Source organism: Onychostruthus taczanowskii, unplaced genomic scaffold, assembly GCF_017590055.1.
Source record: "Onychostruthus taczanowskii isolate IOZ18803 unplaced genomic scaffold, ASM1759005v1 scaffold30, whole genome shotgun sequence".
Lineage (NCBI taxonomy): Eukaryota > Metazoa > Chordata > Aves > Passeriformes > Passeridae > Onychostruthus > Onychostruthus taczanowskii.
Genome location: NW_024500350.1, coordinates 2,224,057 through 2,243,819, shown reverse-complemented (window position 1 = coordinate 2,243,819; position 19,763 = coordinate 2,224,057). Strand labels below are relative to the sequence as shown.

At 42.8% G+C, this 19,763-nt stretch overlaps 1 protein-coding gene across 1 annotated transcript in view; it reads right to left on the bottom strand.

Annotated features, from left to right (window-relative positions):
• GRB2 (growth factor receptor bound protein 2) overlaps window positions 1-18,037 on the bottom strand; it is a 48,577-nt gene extending 30,540 nt beyond the window's left edge. The window contains exons 1-2 of the mRNA XM_041409030.1: window positions 18,005-18,037; window positions 13,111-13,333 (exon numbers count right to left, since the gene is read on the bottom strand). Coding sequence (XP_041264964.1) covers window positions 13,111-13,188 — 78 coding nt within the window. The 5' untranslated portion in view covers window positions 13,189-13,333; window positions 18,005-18,037. The remainder of the gene's footprint in view (window positions 1-13,110; window positions 13,334-18,004) is intronic.
• Between the last annotated feature and the right edge of the window lie 1,726 nt (window positions 18,038-19,763).

The following is a 19,763-nucleotide window of genomic DNA, read 5'->3' as shown; positions in this document are numbered from 1 at the left end:
ATTAGTGTGGATGCATCCAAGAAGATTCCCAAGTGGAGTTCTGGGAAGACCTCAATATGTGGAAGCCAACTCAGGGATGTACTCACCAACCAGGACCAGGCCTTATCTAAAGACTTTAAAATACATATGATGAGATGACAGATGCTGGTTTGGTCCCAGCTGCTTTGCAGTAATATTGCCAGTCCACAGCCATAAAACCTCCCTGGAAGTACAGCAAATATCCAATTAAGTTGACTCAGGCAGCTGTTTGGAGGCTGGGCTCTTCTGGCAAAGCTATAAAAGCAAAAAGCAATCATCACCTCAGACCTCCACTTAATCAGTGGCAGGAGAGAACAAAAATATAATTCCGTATAGAGGGCAGATGAATCACTCATTGTGATAAACTGGAAAGAGTCACAAGGCTTTTCTAAGGTTTATTTGAGCTGCTTCTTTTAAAAACCCAACAACTCAAATTTTGGCTACTCCTCCCCACAAATGTGCTCATTAACAACATAAGAACCTCACCCTTGGTGGTTAAAAAAGAAACCAAAGGGTCAGTGTCTGCAGCACAGGGAGGCTGTGCCACAGGATCTCAGGACAGGCTGCAGCTTCAGGAGCCAACCAAGAAAGTAACAGTGGGGTGAAGTGGCAAAGTTTATCAAGGGAGTGACAAAATGTACCCCAAATTAATCACTTACACTGATAACTTGTAATACTAAATGGCCAAGTAATAAATGGAGATTAAATACAATATGGAAAATAACGTGTGGCATCAAGGGAGTGACAAAATGTACCCTAATATTAATCAGTTACACTGATAAATTGTAATACTAAATGGCCAAGTAATAAATGGAGATTAAATACAATATGGAAAATAACGTGTGGGGAAAAACACAACCAAAAAGCCAAAGAACTGTGAATGCATGAAACTAAGGATTTTAAATTATTACTCCTCAGCAATTATAACACAATCAAAGGGGCAGCAATCTGAAAATAAATTAGAAACATCACCTGTTTCGCGTAAGAACGGAACAAAACAAATATTTTGACACTAAATTTGTGTCAGCCCCTCCACACTCTGAATACTTACATTTAGCATTTTTTAGGATGGGTTAAAATGAACTAAAAAAGTTGCAAAAAGAACCAAGACAAAACAAAGCACAGAAGGGGTTTCGGACTGTTAAGAGATCAGGCTCCTCCTATCTCCTTCTCAGAAAAAAAAAGACAAGAAGCCATTTCCAAATCAATTCTCCCCATGAGAAGTACAGGGGGAGATGTTTTCCTATAGTCTCTTGCAAGGGAAGGGGGAGAGAAGAAGGAAAAAATCAGTAACGCTCCTAGGTAGCAAGTTTTAAATGAAGCAAGTGGCTTTATTCCACACAGTACATGTTTATGTTATGAGGCTTTCATGCTGTAATGTACAGATAGATTCAAAATGGGTTTAGAAAGATGCACAGAAGGTGTGGCCACTAATACCCAGGCACAGCCTCCAGCCTGACTGAAGGAAGCCAACACCTTACACAAAGAGGAAGATGATGTCCCGGGCTAGACATCCGACCAACACAGTCAGCATTGGATGGTCCATCTAGCCCAGTGTAGAGTGGCAAATATTCAGAGTACAGAGACGAAAAAAGGAAAAACCTACGTGTAAACAGTTTTCTATTTCTTTTAAATGTGAAAATTGCATAATTCACTTCAGATGGGAACTACTCCCAGAACACTGTGAAGAACAGAATTTACTTCCATCAAAGAATGTTTGAAGCATTAATACATAATCCATTATAAAGGTACAAAAACCTGAATATTATCTGTAGCAACCAACAGCGAGTGGGAGAAAGCTGACTAATACAGGTAGCTGGCAGCACAGTACAAGGGCCATGTGAAAGGTCAGCTCAAATCTGTCTGTGGGGGCTGAAAAACCTTGGCAAACCCAAGCACACCCCAGAGTGTTACTTGATCCCTGCCATTAGGACATGAGAGTCAGTTTTCACCCATCTGGACCATGGCCTCTCCCTCCCAGTTAGTACACTGGGAGTTTTGGGAACAATGAGTGAGGGAAAACAGATCCTTTTAGAAGATTTTCATTAGGTATGACCAGACTTCTCAGTTTTGACTGCAATTCTGACTAAGAACAGCTAAATCCAGTTAGAGTCAAAGCAAACTTAAATGATTGTGTAACATTATTTTCTTTGTGAGGACTTTAAACTAGGGAGCCCTAAAGGGTTCAGAAAAATACTCTTGGGGGGAGGGGGGGTGGTAATTCAGCCACTTCCATAGAATTTCAACCTGCAGCACTCCTGAGTCACCCACAGATCTTTTTCAGTAGCTGACCAGCCTGTAGAGCAGCTCTTTTATCAACATACTGCCCTATGTTTAATAACTTCAGCCTTTCTGGAATGTTAAAAATAATGTTTTCTTCTCAACAAACAAGCTTTAGGGGGAATTTATTACTCATCATGCAAATAGAATCAACAGTGCCTCTAATCTTACTGCGACATCGTGCAGGTGTTTGTAATCCAAACAGAGACAGGTGGACTGAAACACAAACTTTTCAAAGGAAAGAAAGCTCAACAAAGTTTATAGAAACACTGGAAGCCTTTTTACTTATGCCTTTCCTTTTTACATTACCTAAAGAGAGCAAAGGTAACAGCTTGCAAGATTTCCAGACACAACAAGCTGTAATGGGAAGGGTGGAAATCAGGAAATGTGGGTCAACTATAATCACTTTGGTTATCTTTATTTTTTGTGACCCTGCAGACAAAGTTGTTAGTTTCAATCTGAATTTTTCTAGGTAGTAAGGCTGGATGTGATGATCTTAGGGGTCTTTTCCAAGCTAGGCAATTCAATGAGCTTAGCCAGAGTCACAAGAGTCTTCAGCTGCCCATTCTGGCAGAGAGCAAATGATGCTCTGAACCTTATAGGCAATTTTCAGGGAAGAAAAATGAGGAACAGATCTCTTCTCAGTAAAGTGTAAGGAAATGTCAAGACAGCTTGAAGCTGAAAGAAAGTTTTAACACCCCGGCACAAACAGTCAGACAAATCCACACCGTTTTTGACAAACTATAGTTTCAGGAGAGGTAGGGCAGAGGTGGTAGTGCAAAATGTATTTTAAGAAATAGGGACAGAAATGAAGGCAAGGAGGAAGCAGAAGCAACTTCTGCTTCCTCCATTCCAGTGGTCATCAGGGAGCTGAACTGCCAGCCCATGCTTGAGCACTTCCATGCTTAAGGATACATCTTGTTCAAGTAGTCTTTGAGGACATGCAGAACATTACAGAAACAAAATTTAGCTGTGAAATATGTGCACAACAGGTTCCCCTAACACAGCCTGGATAAGGCAAATTTGTCAAGCTGATGTTCATGTCACCAAAGTTCAAGCATTATTCACAGGCAAGGTTGGGAAAAAGAACATTTTAATTGCCAAATTTAATTTTTAAAAGTGTTCACTATCCTTGGGTGCCACTTTCTCCTCATCTTCCTCCTTGCATTTGGTTCTTTTCCCTTCTTCTGCAACTGTGGGATGCACTTTGAACCCTTGTTTCCCTCCTCCCTCCCAAGAATTTCCTTGATTAGTTGTGCCCCAGAAGTAGTAAAGATTAGGGCACAAAACCTGAACTGCACAGGAGTTCAGGGAAATACCTCCTGAGCAAAAGTGGCAGATTTTCCAAATGTGCTCAAAAAAGGTACACACTTCTGCAGCTTAAAATCCTACTTATTCTAAAATAAATCCACTTAGACTAGGAATCTAAGCATAGCTCTTTCCAAGCAGACCATAATCTATTGTTAACAGCAGTAAGTAAAAATCAGATCAAATGGTTAAAGTATCATTACCATATTTATGCTAAAGAAGGGTAGGTAACAAAAGAATACTCAAAATTTGACTGTACATCAGGACTTATAATGGCAAAACCTACTCAAGCTCAGCAAGAGTTGCAAGAATTTAAAATTTTGTGCCAATTTCTCACAAACCAGAGGGCTGACTAGCTCATACTACAAGTCTTCAGTACTAGCAGAGCTGCTATGATTAGTGGAACCTGCTGTCTCATACATAACTCATGAAGAATTCCCCCCTTTCCTCCCAAGGGAAACAATTTTGCATAACAGCAGCACGTCGTTCCCCCCCCAACCTGTAGAGTTTTAGTACAAGTTAGAGCAAGAAGTAGGTTGGCTCCATGGAGAAAGCATGAATTCCAGAGACAAATTATTTAAATAAGAGGTTTTAGAGACTAACAGTATAATTACAGTTCAGCTGAAGAGAGAGGGGGGGAAAAAAAAAAAAAAAAGCTTTCTGCTCTCTCTGCATGAGGTCCAGCTGCAGTGGAGCCAACAGGCAGCTCCCAACACTGCGTGCAGGCTGACACGAACTCATGCAAACCAGTAAATCCAGCAGGTACAAACAGAATATTTCTACTCTGTTGAGTATTCTCTTATATTTTATTTATAAAGGGCAGTAACATTTGAACATCACCATTCTAAATTAATTACTCCACAGAGACTGACAATCTACTTCCTAGGCAGAAGTAGCTGTTCCTAGCTTTTGCCTTATTCCAGTCACTGTTCTGATCTGCCACCACAGGATCAAAACCCAACTGATTTCATGAGTCCCCAATACCAAGACTATTTGCTCTTCACAACCTCAAACAGTTGGAGACAAAAGAAACCAACTTCAGGTACAGGAATTCAAGTGAGCAGTCATTGTTGAAGGGGATAAAAAGCCTCTTAAGCTCTTCAAGACATTTAAAACATTTTTCAAATGGGCTTTTAGTCAGTATCTATAGAAAAACACCATTCTTTTCTCAAAGAGAGACATACTGGCTGAGGAAAAATATGAACACAACCATTTAAAATGCAAATTTCAGATGCATCTAGTCACTAATCAGGAAGTATTGTAGAGTAGCATCTGGGATTCAGGAATATAATAAATATCCTAAAAATAATTTTCATGAGCAGTTTTGGAGACTGTCAGATCACTTTTTGCTCCATTAGAGCTCAGCTGTACAACTCCGTGTGTTTAGCACATGTCATCATGAAAAAACACATTTTTAAGTTTGTTAAACCAATTCTCACTTGAGTTGTCAGATGGTGGCACCAATCATGCATACAAGCCATGGGAACAAGTTCAGGCTCCACCACAGACATTCTGCTTCACAACGTTTTCTGTTCCATTTGAACACCTACTCCGAGGAGGTGTTACAAAATGTCTTCGAAGCTGAAGGCATGTGCCACTCACATATTGCTTTAAACACTCAGCAACAGGGCAAGAGCCTCAAAGTGACAAACAAGGACAAGCCCCAGGCTTGACAGATTGAAATGGACAATGCTGCTGGTCTGTCTAAAAAGATTTGGCCATTTGAGGGAAGGAAACAACTTTATCCAGTATTTCCCAATGTGGAAAATGAAAACAAAACCAGCCCACCCCAAAAGTCATATAAAGTATTCTCCTATCCTATTTTCTCTCCCAAGAGCCAAAGCATCCAAAATTCACACTGATTTCCAGGTGTATATTAATTATTGCAGTCACTGGTCCTTGCCCACCCTGGGAGATAAGTGCCACTGCAGGACCAGCAAAGGAAATGAAACAGCAAGAACAGCTGGGGGATAAAGCTGCAGATAAGAACTGTGTATCAAACTGCTGCAGTATCAGTCTCCTGATCTACCTTCAAATGCAGAACACACACAAGTCACCTACTCATTTGCATTTTAAATCTAACACAATTTTCAGAGAAAACTGGAAATGATAGAGATCAAAGGCAGCTTTCCTAGCAAAATGCTAAATGAAGCAAGTAAAACATAAAACACTTGGACCTAGTGCCTCTTTTCACTAGTGCCCCAGTGAAACAGATAGCTACACAAATGCTCCATTTCTAAGTCTGTAAGGCTGGGCAGAGAAAGAACAACTGCATTCCCTTGGTCACTTTCCTATGTCAATATTCTATTCCCAAGTCACAGCTTCATCTCCCTGGCTAGGACCCATCCCACTAGCACTGAAAAAAGGGCAAGGGGAAGAAGGGGAATAGGCCTATCCTTTGCTACAGTGTGTTAATTAAGAGTAGCTGCTCAAACATTAACTAACAGCAAAGTATTCATCCAGACTCCTGCGTGAGTTTTGTAATTCACATCGAATCCCACAGTGGGGCTATCTTTAGTCCAGCCACCTCAAGTCAGTTTGGCTGTAGCTAAAGAAGATCCAGCCCCTTCTCTTGACCACACAATGCAGACAAACCCGTGGACCTGAGACACCTCAGGTCTCAGTGCTGCAACAACCCTCTGCTGTCACACCGGGCAAGGACATTCTGCAATTCAACACCACAGACCAGAAGAAAGGTGATGCCACAAAGACACACAGGACAAACTCAAAACTCATCTCCACTAGGTCCTGTCTGCTGTAGAATCCTTTGCTGATGTGAATGGCTTTAAATGTGTTTTTCTGGGGGAGGTGGGGGACATGTGTAGGTATGTTGGTTGGATTTTTAAAGTCGCTTGTTGTTGTGGTTCTAAAATTAGCTTTGATTCTTCAAACTTTTAAAATGTACATAAATAGAATTATTAAAAATTTAGCAAAGGTTGTAATTCAGGGATAAAGAGCAAGTATGGAAATCTGCCATCTTCAGTACAATAGCTTATAATACAATACTTCAGTCTCACAGCAGCTGTGAAAATGTCCAAACATTATTTTCAGTAGCTCTTCTAGTTTAGATTTCTAGTGTAAAATTAATCAAGACTGGTAAATTAAAGCCCCTTTTTGCTCAATTTGAGATTATAAGATTTATTTGCTGCAGTGTTGTTAGGGCACTAATTTTCTTACACTTTCATAAAATAGGATTAGTTTAGCCCAGCACTTTTTTTCCTCTGAAGTTCAGGCTTTAGTATTTGATTTACGGTATGTAGCCCCTGGCAATTTTAAAGCACAAGGGATTTTATCAAGGGGTCATATAGTTCACTCCTTGTTAGGCTCAGCTCTACACAGAAAAACTGGATTTCTTATCTTCCCTTCTTATTAAGTTGGATTCTTATTAGTTGCAGAGAGAAACCAGACAAGTCTGAATATCACTACAAACAAGATCCCTCCTCCAGCAATTAGCAGGACTCTGCACACAAACTGGAAATCTGTGAATACACTCCCAATCCTTAATACATGCCACTAAAAATCATAATCTTTCTTTTCTTCCCTCAAGCTGCGATCAAGCTCTTACCATTTTAATTTAAAACAAAAAATTAAATCAAAGCTAGTTCATTAACACCCAGGATGTCCAACAGTAACAGATGTTATTGATCTGAAATTCTCACACAATCCCTAATCACAATAATTAACACAACAGAGATGTCACCTGACCAAAGAGGGGAGGCAGCATTTTTGTGCTGCCAGTAAATAAAAACAAAAGCATGTCACGTTTGTTGCAGTTTGACAAGCAGGTTGAACAAAACAGATAAATAATTTATCAAGCCAAAATGTGATTTGCTGCTATGCCTGTGCTAATGCTTATCTGTCACTCCTGGCACATCACAAGCTGGACCTTGCAGAGAGGCTGTAACAGCTCCTCCATTAAACTGGCAAAGGCAGCTGAGCTTCAAATTAGCACCATCTCCCTGGTTATCACAAAATGCAACACGTGCTAAGGCAGTGTCACAAAATCAGCTGAGCTGACCACTAGCTACAGTCAGTGTTTGTTCAACACTCAGAACTCCTGCAGCCTTCAGGTAGCTCACAGAGCTCATCTTTCTCTGCTTTCAGGGATAAGTTTAGATAATCATCATAAAAACCTTCTAAATAAAGATGCCATATTTAAGGTGGAATGTGTTTACTCCTTGCTTGCAAAGACCACTTTACACCTTCAGACTGGAATACTCCATAACTATGTCTCCTGCACAGAAATACCTTCAGCAACATGGTCTTCATCTAAGCAGGTCCAAGCTCTTCTACAAATACAGAACACACACTTTGTTAACATCAGCTATTTCTTTCCCACACACTTCACCCTCATGCCTACAAAAGTTGGCTAATGGAACATAACCCACCTTCAGATTACTTTCATACATAAGAGGAACATTATTTGAGAAGTTTGCACTCAAACCAGGCCTTGAACACTTTGGCAGATCAGAAGAATGCAGCCCCTTATAGCACCATCTCTTTGTGACACAGATCTCCAACTGCCAGGCTGCCAAATCAACTACATTTCAGGTAACTGTACTCGGTTTTATGTCTCTGTAGTGTTCTGACAGTTTTGCCACCTTAGACTGCAATATCAATCACATATTGATGGCAATTATCATCTTAATTCAAGGCCACCTGCCAGGGAACATGACCTAAGCACACCTCTACAAATCAACCATCACACACAGCAGAGCTGCCACTCACTGCTAAGTCACAGAATAATGGAGCTTGGAAGGGCCTCTGGAAGACACCCAAGACCCCTCCTGCTCAAAGCAGTCTAATTAGATTAGAGTGCTCAGGGATGTGTCTGGGTATCTCCAAGGATGGGGATTCCACAACTTTTCTGGGCAACCTATTCTAATATTTGACCTATTTCACGATAAAGCACATAGTGTTTGCAATTTGGCTGAATCATTAATTCAGAAAATTGTTTCTCACACATTAAAATCATCAAGACCACACAGAGTCCATCCCATTACAACAAATGGGAAATGATGGAGGAGTGTGTAAAGAAGGGAGAGGAAAGATGAATGTGAAGACAGCTTCACTCAAACCAGGAAAAATACTGGCACATCTCTTCAGCATGCCTTGATCTTCTGTTCTGTAGGACAGACACCACGACACAACAGCCAATGCAGGTGAAGTCACAGAGCAGGGAGGGGAAAGAGCAGCAGGGAGACATTGCTCCCCTCATTTATCATCGTCCTGCCTCTATTTGAAACTGTTCCACTCTATTCTGACACAGAAAAATGGTTTTCATGCAGGAACTGAAAATGCCATCTCAGCATCAACTGTTAGCAAACACTCAATCCTCTTAAGGGCTGACAAAGAAAATAAGTGTGGTGACAAACACTCCTGAGGACAGAACCTGTGACGACTGTCACGTGTACGACCAGAACGGGAAAAGTAATCTTGACTTGGCTGAACCAAATTGTGAAGTGACCAAAATCCTATCAAGGAAATCTAAATCTTCTTTTAGCACATAAGGAAGCTGGTTTGAGTATCACACAAAAGCAAAAACCTCAGAATTCAAGATGATGACCTTTTACTTAAAACACCACCTGGATAGTTTGAGTCATAAAAACAATCTCTAAGCACCCCTGAATTAATTATGATGACATCTACTGGGAAAAGTAGATTATTCACTTCTTCAGAAAAACACTTTCCAGCTATGCCCAAACCCTATGACAAAAGAGAAAGAGGAAATGGAGCAGTAGTTTACGGTTTAAAGACAAAACAATTTTAACATGTAAAATATTAATTAATATGTTTAGTGCTCCTACATTAACCCCACAGAAACAGTTCTCAGAGCCCCATGGCTTTAACTTTACACTTCTGATTAGATTTAGGAGTAAAGAAATTACAATGAGATGACAAAGAATGTGATTTTTCTTCTCTTTTCTCCTCCTGGTTCCTGCCAAACCATCAACATGTATTAGATACACTTTAGATCTGAGTATTTGGCACTTAGCAAGAAGGCTGATAGTTTTGGGGGACATAAAACCTGAGTAACAAATACCAAGACTGAATTTAACTCCTCCAAACTTCAATATATACAGAAAAAAAAGGGGTGAAGACTGTAAAGGCATCAGGACAACTGTAAACTGTTCGAAGTGAAAAAAGAGTAATTCAAGATTTCAAGTAGGAATCTCTCAGGTAGGAATTCCTCAGCTTCCTTATTTACTTTTTAATTAACAGGATGGGCCACCTTCACCCCTCCCAGCAGGACCCCAGTCACCAACAAGTTCCTGTGAAGCAACAGGAAAAGCACGAAGCTAGAGAGCTGCAGCACTGTCACAAGGAAGCAGCAATCCTGCCTTTCTTTGGAAAAGGCTCAGCAACTAGTATTTAGAGTATGTGAAGTTTAGAGAAAGCTGTCAGTGAGCATCTCCTGAGAGGCAGTACCACATGGTGCTACACAGCCACTAGGCAGAGAGCAGAGGACCCACTGTCCTGCCAGGGTTACAGAAACCATAGAAGCAGCTTTTACCATGTAGTGCCCACAAAAAAAAAAAAAAAAAAAAGAGGCCAAGCACTTTTCCTCTTCACTCAGCTGTTTTACAATTGCAAGCCAAAGGTCAACTATCTTCACTCACTTTTGGAAACCAGCCACAAGATTACTAACAACCAGCTTAATGGCTCCAGTTCAAGTGCTATTCAATCAGGTCCTGAATCTGTGGGTAGGCAGCAGTAATGGCACATGACATCATAGGCAAGTTATCTGCTGAGGTCAGAGCAGCCAGACTGGGCATCTCTGCCTTCTCTCCTCACAGGGAGAAACATGGACTTCCAAGGACTGGGAATTAAACTGTTAAGAGATTTTGTTCTTGCCTTGTGTGACACATCTTGCTACAAGTCAATCCTGTGCCATCCTCAAATGGCCAGACCTGGTTCTCTGGAGTGCATCACCACAGGTGTCTCACAGTGAAAAGGCTTCACTGTGCTTGAATAACACGAGCCCCCAGCAAGGGACACTGAAGGGTCCAGGTGCATTCAACATGTTACAAGTTTATTTCTCTTCCCAACTCCCTTGAGGACAGGAGGATTGACCTGGTTAATGAGAGACATCACACAGGGCACACGACTGGGATACCCTGAGATTTCTCAGTCATGAGCACAGCTCTAACAAAGAGATCTGGCATTTTGGGTGGAAATTAATTTCCACAACCACAAACACATTTGAAGTGAAACAGATTTTTCAAAGCAATAAAGTGCCACAGAAGTTTGTCAGTATGGGTAAACTGGAACAGTTCTAACTTGTTTGGATTTATTGGTCTGAAATTTGCCAGCTTTACACAGTGAATCTCACCACACTGCACAGAACTCAGCTCAGCGATGTGCTGAAGGATTCCTGTAAGTCCTGATGCTTCCACTGACTTTAGTGATAATCATGAGCAATTTACCATTTCTATGGCTCAGTTTATGCATCAATGATGTAAACATGTAAAATTTGTGAACATTTTCATATGAATATATACTGAAAAGAAAGGAAACACAGATTGAAGAACTGTGCATAAATGCTTTGAGGAAGTATTCAGCCTAAGTTTAGGGTAAAGTAGGAAAACCCTTTGAATTCTAGGAAAAATATAATTATTAATGCAGTGTAACAGCATACATGTTTATATTTGTGTGACAAAACTTGTATCTATGGGATGACATCAAGTAGACAGGACTCAAGAACATCTTACTATCAGCCACTGTGCACAGATGCAAGACTTTTAACACAGACTGTACTTCAATAATACCAAAAAAAAATTTTTTTTCCTTGAATTCTTAGAGAACATATTTTTAAACAAATGAAAAGTTTATTTTTTAATGTACTTAAACTTCTACCCCAAACTAAATGAAAATGGCTGAGAATACACTTTACAATAAACTGCATTTCATTAAACTTCATTTTTCCTTCCTGTTCAGCATTTTCTAAAAGCTGACTTCAGCTATGCTCTACTTCAAATACACTGTAAAAGTTGAGGGCAGCTAGTAGTAACTCAAAATAGAAGAATACAGCTCAGGTTAAAAAAACAAAAACAAAAAAACAAACAAACAAACAAAAAAAAAACAAACAAAAAAACCCCAAGGTTATCACAAAAGGTTTCCAAAATTCTGACAGTCTCAAGCATTTAAAAATAGCCCTAGGAAATATCCTGGTAATTTACACACACAGTGGCACTGAGGTGTACAGGTCTAACAGGAGTTTTTAGGCCAATTATGGGGGGCAGGGATGTGTAGGACACACAGAGATGCAATCATTTTAGAAGTTAAAATCTCAAAGCATGATATGCTTTAGCAATCTTTATCTGTTTATTGCCTCACACTTTTAACAAAGCCATAATTGAAATATCAACTATAAAAGATACATATTAGGTTTACCCATACAGGTTATTTTTCCAGCTTATTTTAAAATAGTAGTTAAAATCAAGCCCTTTCCTGGCAAAAATGCTGAGCAGATGAGTAATCCCACTGAGGTCTGCAGGACTTGATTTGTCAGCATACACACAGTTACAGCCTTACATCTGCAGGAAAAGCACCTCTCAAAACTGCTTCTACTCTAAGTATTTTAGAAAAAAAAACCAGCTTAAAGATACCTTAACACCAAAGATATCACACTAGGAAGGTGAAGCCCACTTTTATGGAGAAATAGTGATGATGAATGAATTCCATTAAAGCATTTTGCAGTATGGCTCTTATTACTTGGAAGAAACAAAGCTCTGAGCTACACTTCACCGAGGCCAAATCACTGAGGATTTCTGTGTTTTACTACCTCCTCAAAATAAAATTTTGGGCTTGTTCTGTGTGTCCAGTTTTATTACAGTTGTAGAAATTCAACTGTTTTTTCAAATTCCTGTAATATAGCCAAGACAAAGCCTAAAAAGCCTTTGATATATTGAAAGAATTATAGACCAAAATTCCTCTAATGCACTCTAACATTCACTTACATTTGCACAGATCCATTATATATTCAGCCACAAGCTTATCACTCCAGTTCATCACAACTGAAGATAAAACTCAGCTTCAATATTTGACAGACTGATGCTAAAAGATTATCTACTGAGAAATAATCCAATCACTGTTCTTTGATATTAGAATCCTTGGCAGGAGGCAAAGAAAAGGAATACCAAATTGATCTTGATTACTTCATGGGGCTTCCTCTCATAATCTCTACACTGAATTCCCCTTTATCTTGTACTTCTGCTTATTTGCTGCCGTGTTTATGACTAAGTTTTCAAATATTCCCATCTCAGAAGAGAGAATTGAGAGACTTTGGGATGCACGCTTTGTACTGAAACAAAACAGCCTCCCCTGCTCTCAGAGGTGCTTGTGGCTGGGATTTAGAAGATCTTGAGGCTCCGTATAAAAAGGAGATGGCATTCTCTGGGGACCCAAAAGAGGGTCAGGTCAGACGGACAGGAAGAGACTCGGAGAGAAACTGAACAGCCCAGGGGTAAAGAGGGAACTCCCGAGCCCGAGCCCTCCGCTTACCTTAAGGATATCGCCCCGTTTGAAGCTCAGCTCGTCATCCGCGGTGGCTTTGAAGTCGTACTTGGCGATGGCTTCCATGCTGGGGCTGCCGCGCCCGGCGGTGCGGGCGGTGGGCAGGAAGCGCTCCCCGAAGCCTCCGCTCCTCCCGCGGCGGCGGCTCCCGGCTCCGTGCGAGGCGCCGGCCCCGTCTCTCACATACAGGGAGGCCGGGGGACGATCCGCCCTAGGGGAGGGGGAGGAGGAGGAAGAGACGGGCCATTAGGGGAAGTGGCACGGATCGATGGCCGGGGCCGCGCCCAGCGCCGCTCCCTCTGCCCGGCGCGGCGCGGCCGCCGCTTCCTCCCGCCGCCGCTCGCCCGGGCCCGGCTCGCCCGAGTGACGCGTCCCGCGGCCAATGACGGCCCCGGCGCTCCCGGGGGCGGGAGCGGCACCGAGACCGGGAGCCACTGCCGGGGGGGCCTCTCCCGGGGATCTCTCCCGCTCCTCGCAGCGGTAATTACAGCGATGTAACGGGGGGAGGACGTGGCCAGCCGGCCTCCCGAGGGCCCGGGAGAAGAGCCCCGGGCACGGCACCACGGAACCGGCACAGCCCGCGGTAGGCGGGGATGCGCTCCGCTCCCCACCGGCTGCCCTGGGAAAAACCCGTCTGGAGATTCGCTTCTGGTTTGGGTTCTGCCATTCATACAGCTCATGTCGATTTAAATACAAGCTGGACAAAGCAGAGCGCTATTGGGTTTTTGGAATGGAAATGCCTATCAGAAAGTGTCCTCAAATAATATGACACAGGAAGAAAAGTTTGGGCTGACTTTAAGTAAAAGCAACCATCCTGAAATTCCAGTGCTTTGAGCAGCAGAACACGTTTAAAAATCTTTGTAATTCAGTGTGACAATCACCAAGTTTGTGTCTCTTAGCGGCTGGGAGAAGACATTAAATCAAAGCTGGCAAGTCATATATACACACTGAAACCACTGAAAAGGCTTAAATCCTGCCCTGAGGTTTGAATAGGAATGATTTTCCATAACTCCAACTATACTTGATAGCACAGAAGCTAAATAATCAGAAAAAAATCACCAAAACACAAGAAAGTGTGTAAGTTAAAACCCACCACGAATACCCCCTTGAAGAGCTAACAGAGAGCTGGCACTTGTCAATGACAATTCAAGACTGAAGAGATCTGACAAACACTGGTGAACCCACGCACCTGCTAATTCAGGCTCTGTGGTTGTGGCCCAGAAAGAGCCCTGCTGCATGCAAAGGCAGCAGATGGCAACAGTAATTTTTCATTTCAGAGAAAAACCTGCCTTACATAAATACAGTTCAGCAATTAACATGCTTATATTCCATGAGCTCCATGTTTGCCCAACCTTCAGCTCCCTGTAGAGAATAATGAAGCTTGAGGCAAACACTGGAACTGAGATTCTATCACAGGAATCTGTCAGAATGAGAGGAAGTATTTACAGGATTCACCTTGATCAAAAAAAGACCAGCTTAGCAGGGTCCCCACATGGACAGAGCTTTGGGATTTCTCTGGTCTTCCTACAAAGCACCACTGAAATGTCAGCAAGGCTGAAAACAGAGTCACCTGTCACAAAGATCCTAACAGAACAATCTCCCTGTGCTAGGAAATAAATGTACTGGATCCAAGCTTCAACCAACACACATAATGAAATCCATAAAGTGGATCATCTTAACTACATTTTGGTAATTTTGAAGGACTTAATTTTAGTCTCAAGGCCGATGAAAAACCTTCTTTCTGATGTGAGTCTTCCACATCATCCCAGCACACTCATCCAAACAGCAGTAATTATTTCCCTTCACCAGACGTATTTTCTCTTTGCTGCTTCTACTGCGTTGTGTTCACCATCTCCTCACCTTTCCAACCTGGCCTCTTGGGGTTTGTCAACTGATGGTACTGATAATTTTCTGCTATTATAGCACCATTAAAGTGCAACATCAATGACAGTGCATGAAGCAATGGAAAATGTAAACTGCTCAACTACCAGTCCTGTATCTTTCATGGTAAACATCATCTATTTCTAGTCCTTCTTAAATATTACTGGCAGCAACCTTTGGGAGTTTCTAACACCACCACACCACATATGAGGACAAACACCTTCAGCCAAGGGAGCGTGGCTTGAAAACCCCAAGTTCCAAACCTAAGAACGTAACATCAAGTTGCACAACTTAAAGTACACACTAAAGGCTTGAGACATTTAAAGAAAGAAACTGCTTCCACTTTTAAATATTCCTTTTTTGGGGGCACACAAGTATTGCTACCCAGCATTGCACTACCAGCTAATAATTAGTTTTTCTAAATGAAGGTGTTAATGCACAAGATTCTTAGAGAAACTGATGCAGCATTTCCAAGAACTATACTGGCATTTCCCTGAGCTTAGTAACAGCACAATGTTGGGAAATTTTCCAGCACAATTCAAGATGAAAGAGATTCATCATGCAATACTCTTTAAACATGCATTAGTACTGCTACCACCATCAGACATATTGTCAACATACAAAGGAGTGAAGTTTCCAGGTAACAATTTTAACAGCAGCTGCAGTGTGGAGTAAAACTCTACCCTTCCTGACTGCAGACAAAAGCTGAAGTTTAGGCACTAAAGTTACTTCTGAAAGAGGGAAAAGCTTTGAAAATATTGAACCAAGATACTCACATAGCAAATGTCAGGAAACACAGGAAGCACAATTCCCTTCAAGTCTCTTAAGGAAGCATTTTCTGCTTGCAGAAAATGTAAGTTCTTACACACATTCAGCCATGTCGTTATTAAAACATGAACAAACTGCATGAGTGGGGGGAAAAAGCACAGCTGCATCTGCTTCAGGCAGAGAGCAGTGCAACAGTGAGCCCCATGCACAGACTGCAAAGGGAGTAAGCCTGGTGTGGATGAATAACAGTCAATATATGAATACAATGATTACATGGTACAAAAACTATCAGATGATCTTGCTAGAGGAATGACTAAGTCTTCTCAAAATATCAATGTTTCTCACCTTACTGTGACATGGGTTAAGACTTCCTTTGCTCTTAAAAATACTGGGAGGGGTGAGAGGAAGAAAAGGCAGCAGATGCAGCCAACAGTAAATGCTCATTAGTAGTAGTGCTGCAGCTCAGGATGGAATAAAAGTAATTATAAAGACAAACCTCCCTGTTGTGGCCAACAGGAAACAGTTGTCATGTTCACTTCAACAGATATTTCAAAAAGCACACAGGCAAAAGTGAGCTTTTACATGACTCTTAGAAACATAATGGTTTTTAAACAAAAGAGAGTGTTCTCATTGTTCTCTTTTCACTGTTTTACTGCTCTTCTGGAAAGTGATACAGGCAGGAATAGAACAACAGACAGTTTAGAAAAGTCAAGAGAGGCAAGAGAGATTCACTGGGAGATTTTGGAAAGAATCAGGTCCTAAACTTCATCAGCTGTTTTAGAACAAAACATTACTGAGGGTGGTAGAAAGAAAAATGTGTGCATACATCATCTGGAAGACATGCAGAAATGCAAGTGTCAGACTCTAGACAAAAGAATAGAAAGTAAAATTGTAAGGGCAGAACACTAATTCAAATTAACCAAATAAGGAAGTATAACATAATAAAGAAACAAAGTGAAATATAAATTATAATTTTAACATATAAACCCCAGAACATTCAGGATCACAAATTATCCCCCTGATCTACCAGCTTAAAGTGATTCAACTTCCTTCAGCACCAGGCAACTCAAGATATCACTTACAAAACTAAGCTACAGCACAAAGCACAGATAATACTTATCAGATCAAAACATTTTATCAGGTAACAGAAAACTTCACCTCTGCCAGAATTTATTTACTGGCAGGTTTGTTTTTTTTTTCTTCTTATTTTAAACTGTCTAAAACGGCTTTAAATGTTACGAGCTTAGCTGGTATTATGAAATACTCAAAATACTGCATGTCAGTAACCTAAGAGATGGTAACAACTGAAAGGTCTTTTTATGGCACAAATTCTCAATACCCAAAGCTGGCACAGAAATGGATTACAAACAACACCCTGTTTGAAGATTGATTAACCATCTGTGGTCTTTCAGATTTTGTCCCTTGACCCCGGGCATTTAATGGTTTTTGAAACAAAGAATTAATTTCCCTAAGCACTGTATCTGTGAATTGCTCTTGCAGTTAGTAACTGTGCTACAGAACAGTTTTCACTGTAGGTTATAAAAGAGGTGTCTGAGTCAGATGTTGTGGGAGTTAACAAGGCCGCATCCTTGTCTTGTACAGATTATTTGAAACTATACTGGCGAGTCAAACCTTATCCCACAAAACCAGCACTGGCTCTCAAGAAGGAAGTTCGTAAGAGGAGGAAGAGGCCAAGAGAAAAACGACCTTCTCCGTCACAGAAACTCACGACTGAAGCACGACCCTAAAAGAGTTTGGAGACAGTGCGGCAGGGATGTTATCCTGCCTACAGGGTACTTGCAGCCTTTTAACCTCTGGAAGCGGCCTTAAGTTATGGAACTCTTTTTGGGGAATACAGAAGATAAGCCCCAAGAAGCACGACCGGCCAGCACTCCCCAGCCGCAGGGCAGAGGGAAGAGCGACCCCCGCCCGGTGTTCCCCGTGCGTGAGCCGGGAACCTCGCCGAGCAGATGCCGCCTCTGGAACCCAGAGCTTATTCCAACCACCCCCCACCGGCAGAGCCCGCATCCCCTCCACGCCCCGCGCCCCAGGCAGGCCGGGGCCCGGCGGGACACGGGGCGGGCGCCGAGGCGAGTCCTGCGGAGCTCAGCGAGGAGAGCGGAACACCGCGGGGCGCAGGCCGCGGCACCGGGGGCTCAGCGCGTGCCCTCCACGCTCCCCGCCCCGGCACGGCCCCCGGTGGGCGGCGGCCCTCCACACGCCCGGAACTCACCGCGCAGCGCTGGGCGCTCCCGCCCCCGCAGCAACTCTCGCGAGAGCCGCCCTGTCGGCGCCCTCCGCGGGAGCGGCGCCTGCGCGCTCACCGCCCCGTCGGGAGCGCGGGCACGCCCCGCGCGTGCGCAGTGCCAGGCCGACCTGCCCCGCCGCGGCCCCGCCTCAGGAGCCCACCGGGAACGGCGGCGTTCGTGTCGGAGCGGGAGCGGACAGGCAGCGTGGGCCGGGCCGAACACCTGAAAGGAGGGTGTAGGCAGGCGGGGGTCGGGCTCTTCCAGGCAACTAGCCATAGGACAAAAGGGCAGAGTGAAAGCTGCGCCGGGGAGGTTCTGGCTGCACATCAGGAAGAATTTTTCCGCCGCCATGGTTATTAACCACTGTTATTAACCACTGTTATTAACCACTGTTATTAACCACTGCAGCGGGCTGCCCAGGACGTGCTGGAGGCACCGTCGCTGCAGGTGCTGAAGGGAAGGCTGGACGTGGTCTGGTTGACATCGTGGTGTTGGTTGGCCTCGCTGGCCTCCGAGGTCTTTTCCAACCAAATGGATTCTGTGACATTGCTATCGAGGCTCCGTGTCCTCATTATCTGGAGAAGAAATCACACTGGCTTTGTGCACAATACTTGCCTAATTTGTCCGTGTCCCCACTTTGTAAAACAGAGCCATCTACCACAGCGTGGAGCCAGCAGGGAGGAGTTAATTTAGAAATTCTCTAACTCCAATCCATCCCAGGCTGCCTAGGCAGTGTTTGAGCAGACAGCGAGGGGTGCAGAGCTGCTCACCAAGCTCAGAGCAAAGGACACACCGGGTCGGCCGTACCTTGACAACTGCCATCCCTCCTGAGCAGGGATTACGGCACCTGTGCTGCAGGAACAAATAGTTTCATCATACATGGCAATTACAGCATCCACAGAGGCCAAAACTGAGATTGCACAGGCAACTAATGTCAGGGTTTGCATGGATGACCCTCCTGACATTCTTTTAGCTTGAAAATACTTTTAATTACAGAGTAAAGCAGTTGCTCAGGTAAACATCAGGCCTCAGTCCTTTGATAAAGGCATAAATAAAAAGCTTTCCTCTGGCTTTAGAAAGGAAAGGTGGTTTCTGAACATGAAATTCCTTTCTAGCACTGTACTCCCACCCCCTGAAGGGATGAGTTACTACAGGGTTACTTTTGTCCCTTCCCCACCTCCAAAAAGATGCCAAGACTGGAAGTGGGCACTCGAAGTGGCACAACCACAGTGTCCAGACCTCAGCTGCAGAGCCCACAGCTGGGCTCATGTAAATTTAGGATTGTTGTGGACCAAAGTCTACAATTTAGGCACAGGTGACTGATACTTTGTTGTATGACAGAGATGCACATATTCAGCCTCCAATTAAACCCCTTTTTAAAAAAATAAACAGTGGCACTGGTTGCTCTCCCCAGCTGGTGTCTGCCAGGGGGGTTGTGGTTACATCCATGCCAAGACCAGAGTACCATCAGAATATTTACCACAACCTCAGACAATCCAGATTATAAATAGTGCTCTGCAAACATTGCCTGCTAACATTCTCATTATAAATGCTTAAGCAGCTTGATAAAGATTGAATTAAATTTGTGCTTTAAACCCTTGGCAAGTTCATTTCCTCATCCTCACAACATTGTCTTTAAGGGGTTTTAACTTATTCCCAGGTTTTCAGGGAAGATGTGAGTTCTTCCCATACTTCACTCAAAGCATTGGAAAGGGTGGAGAAAAGGAGCTTTAGGAATTGAGA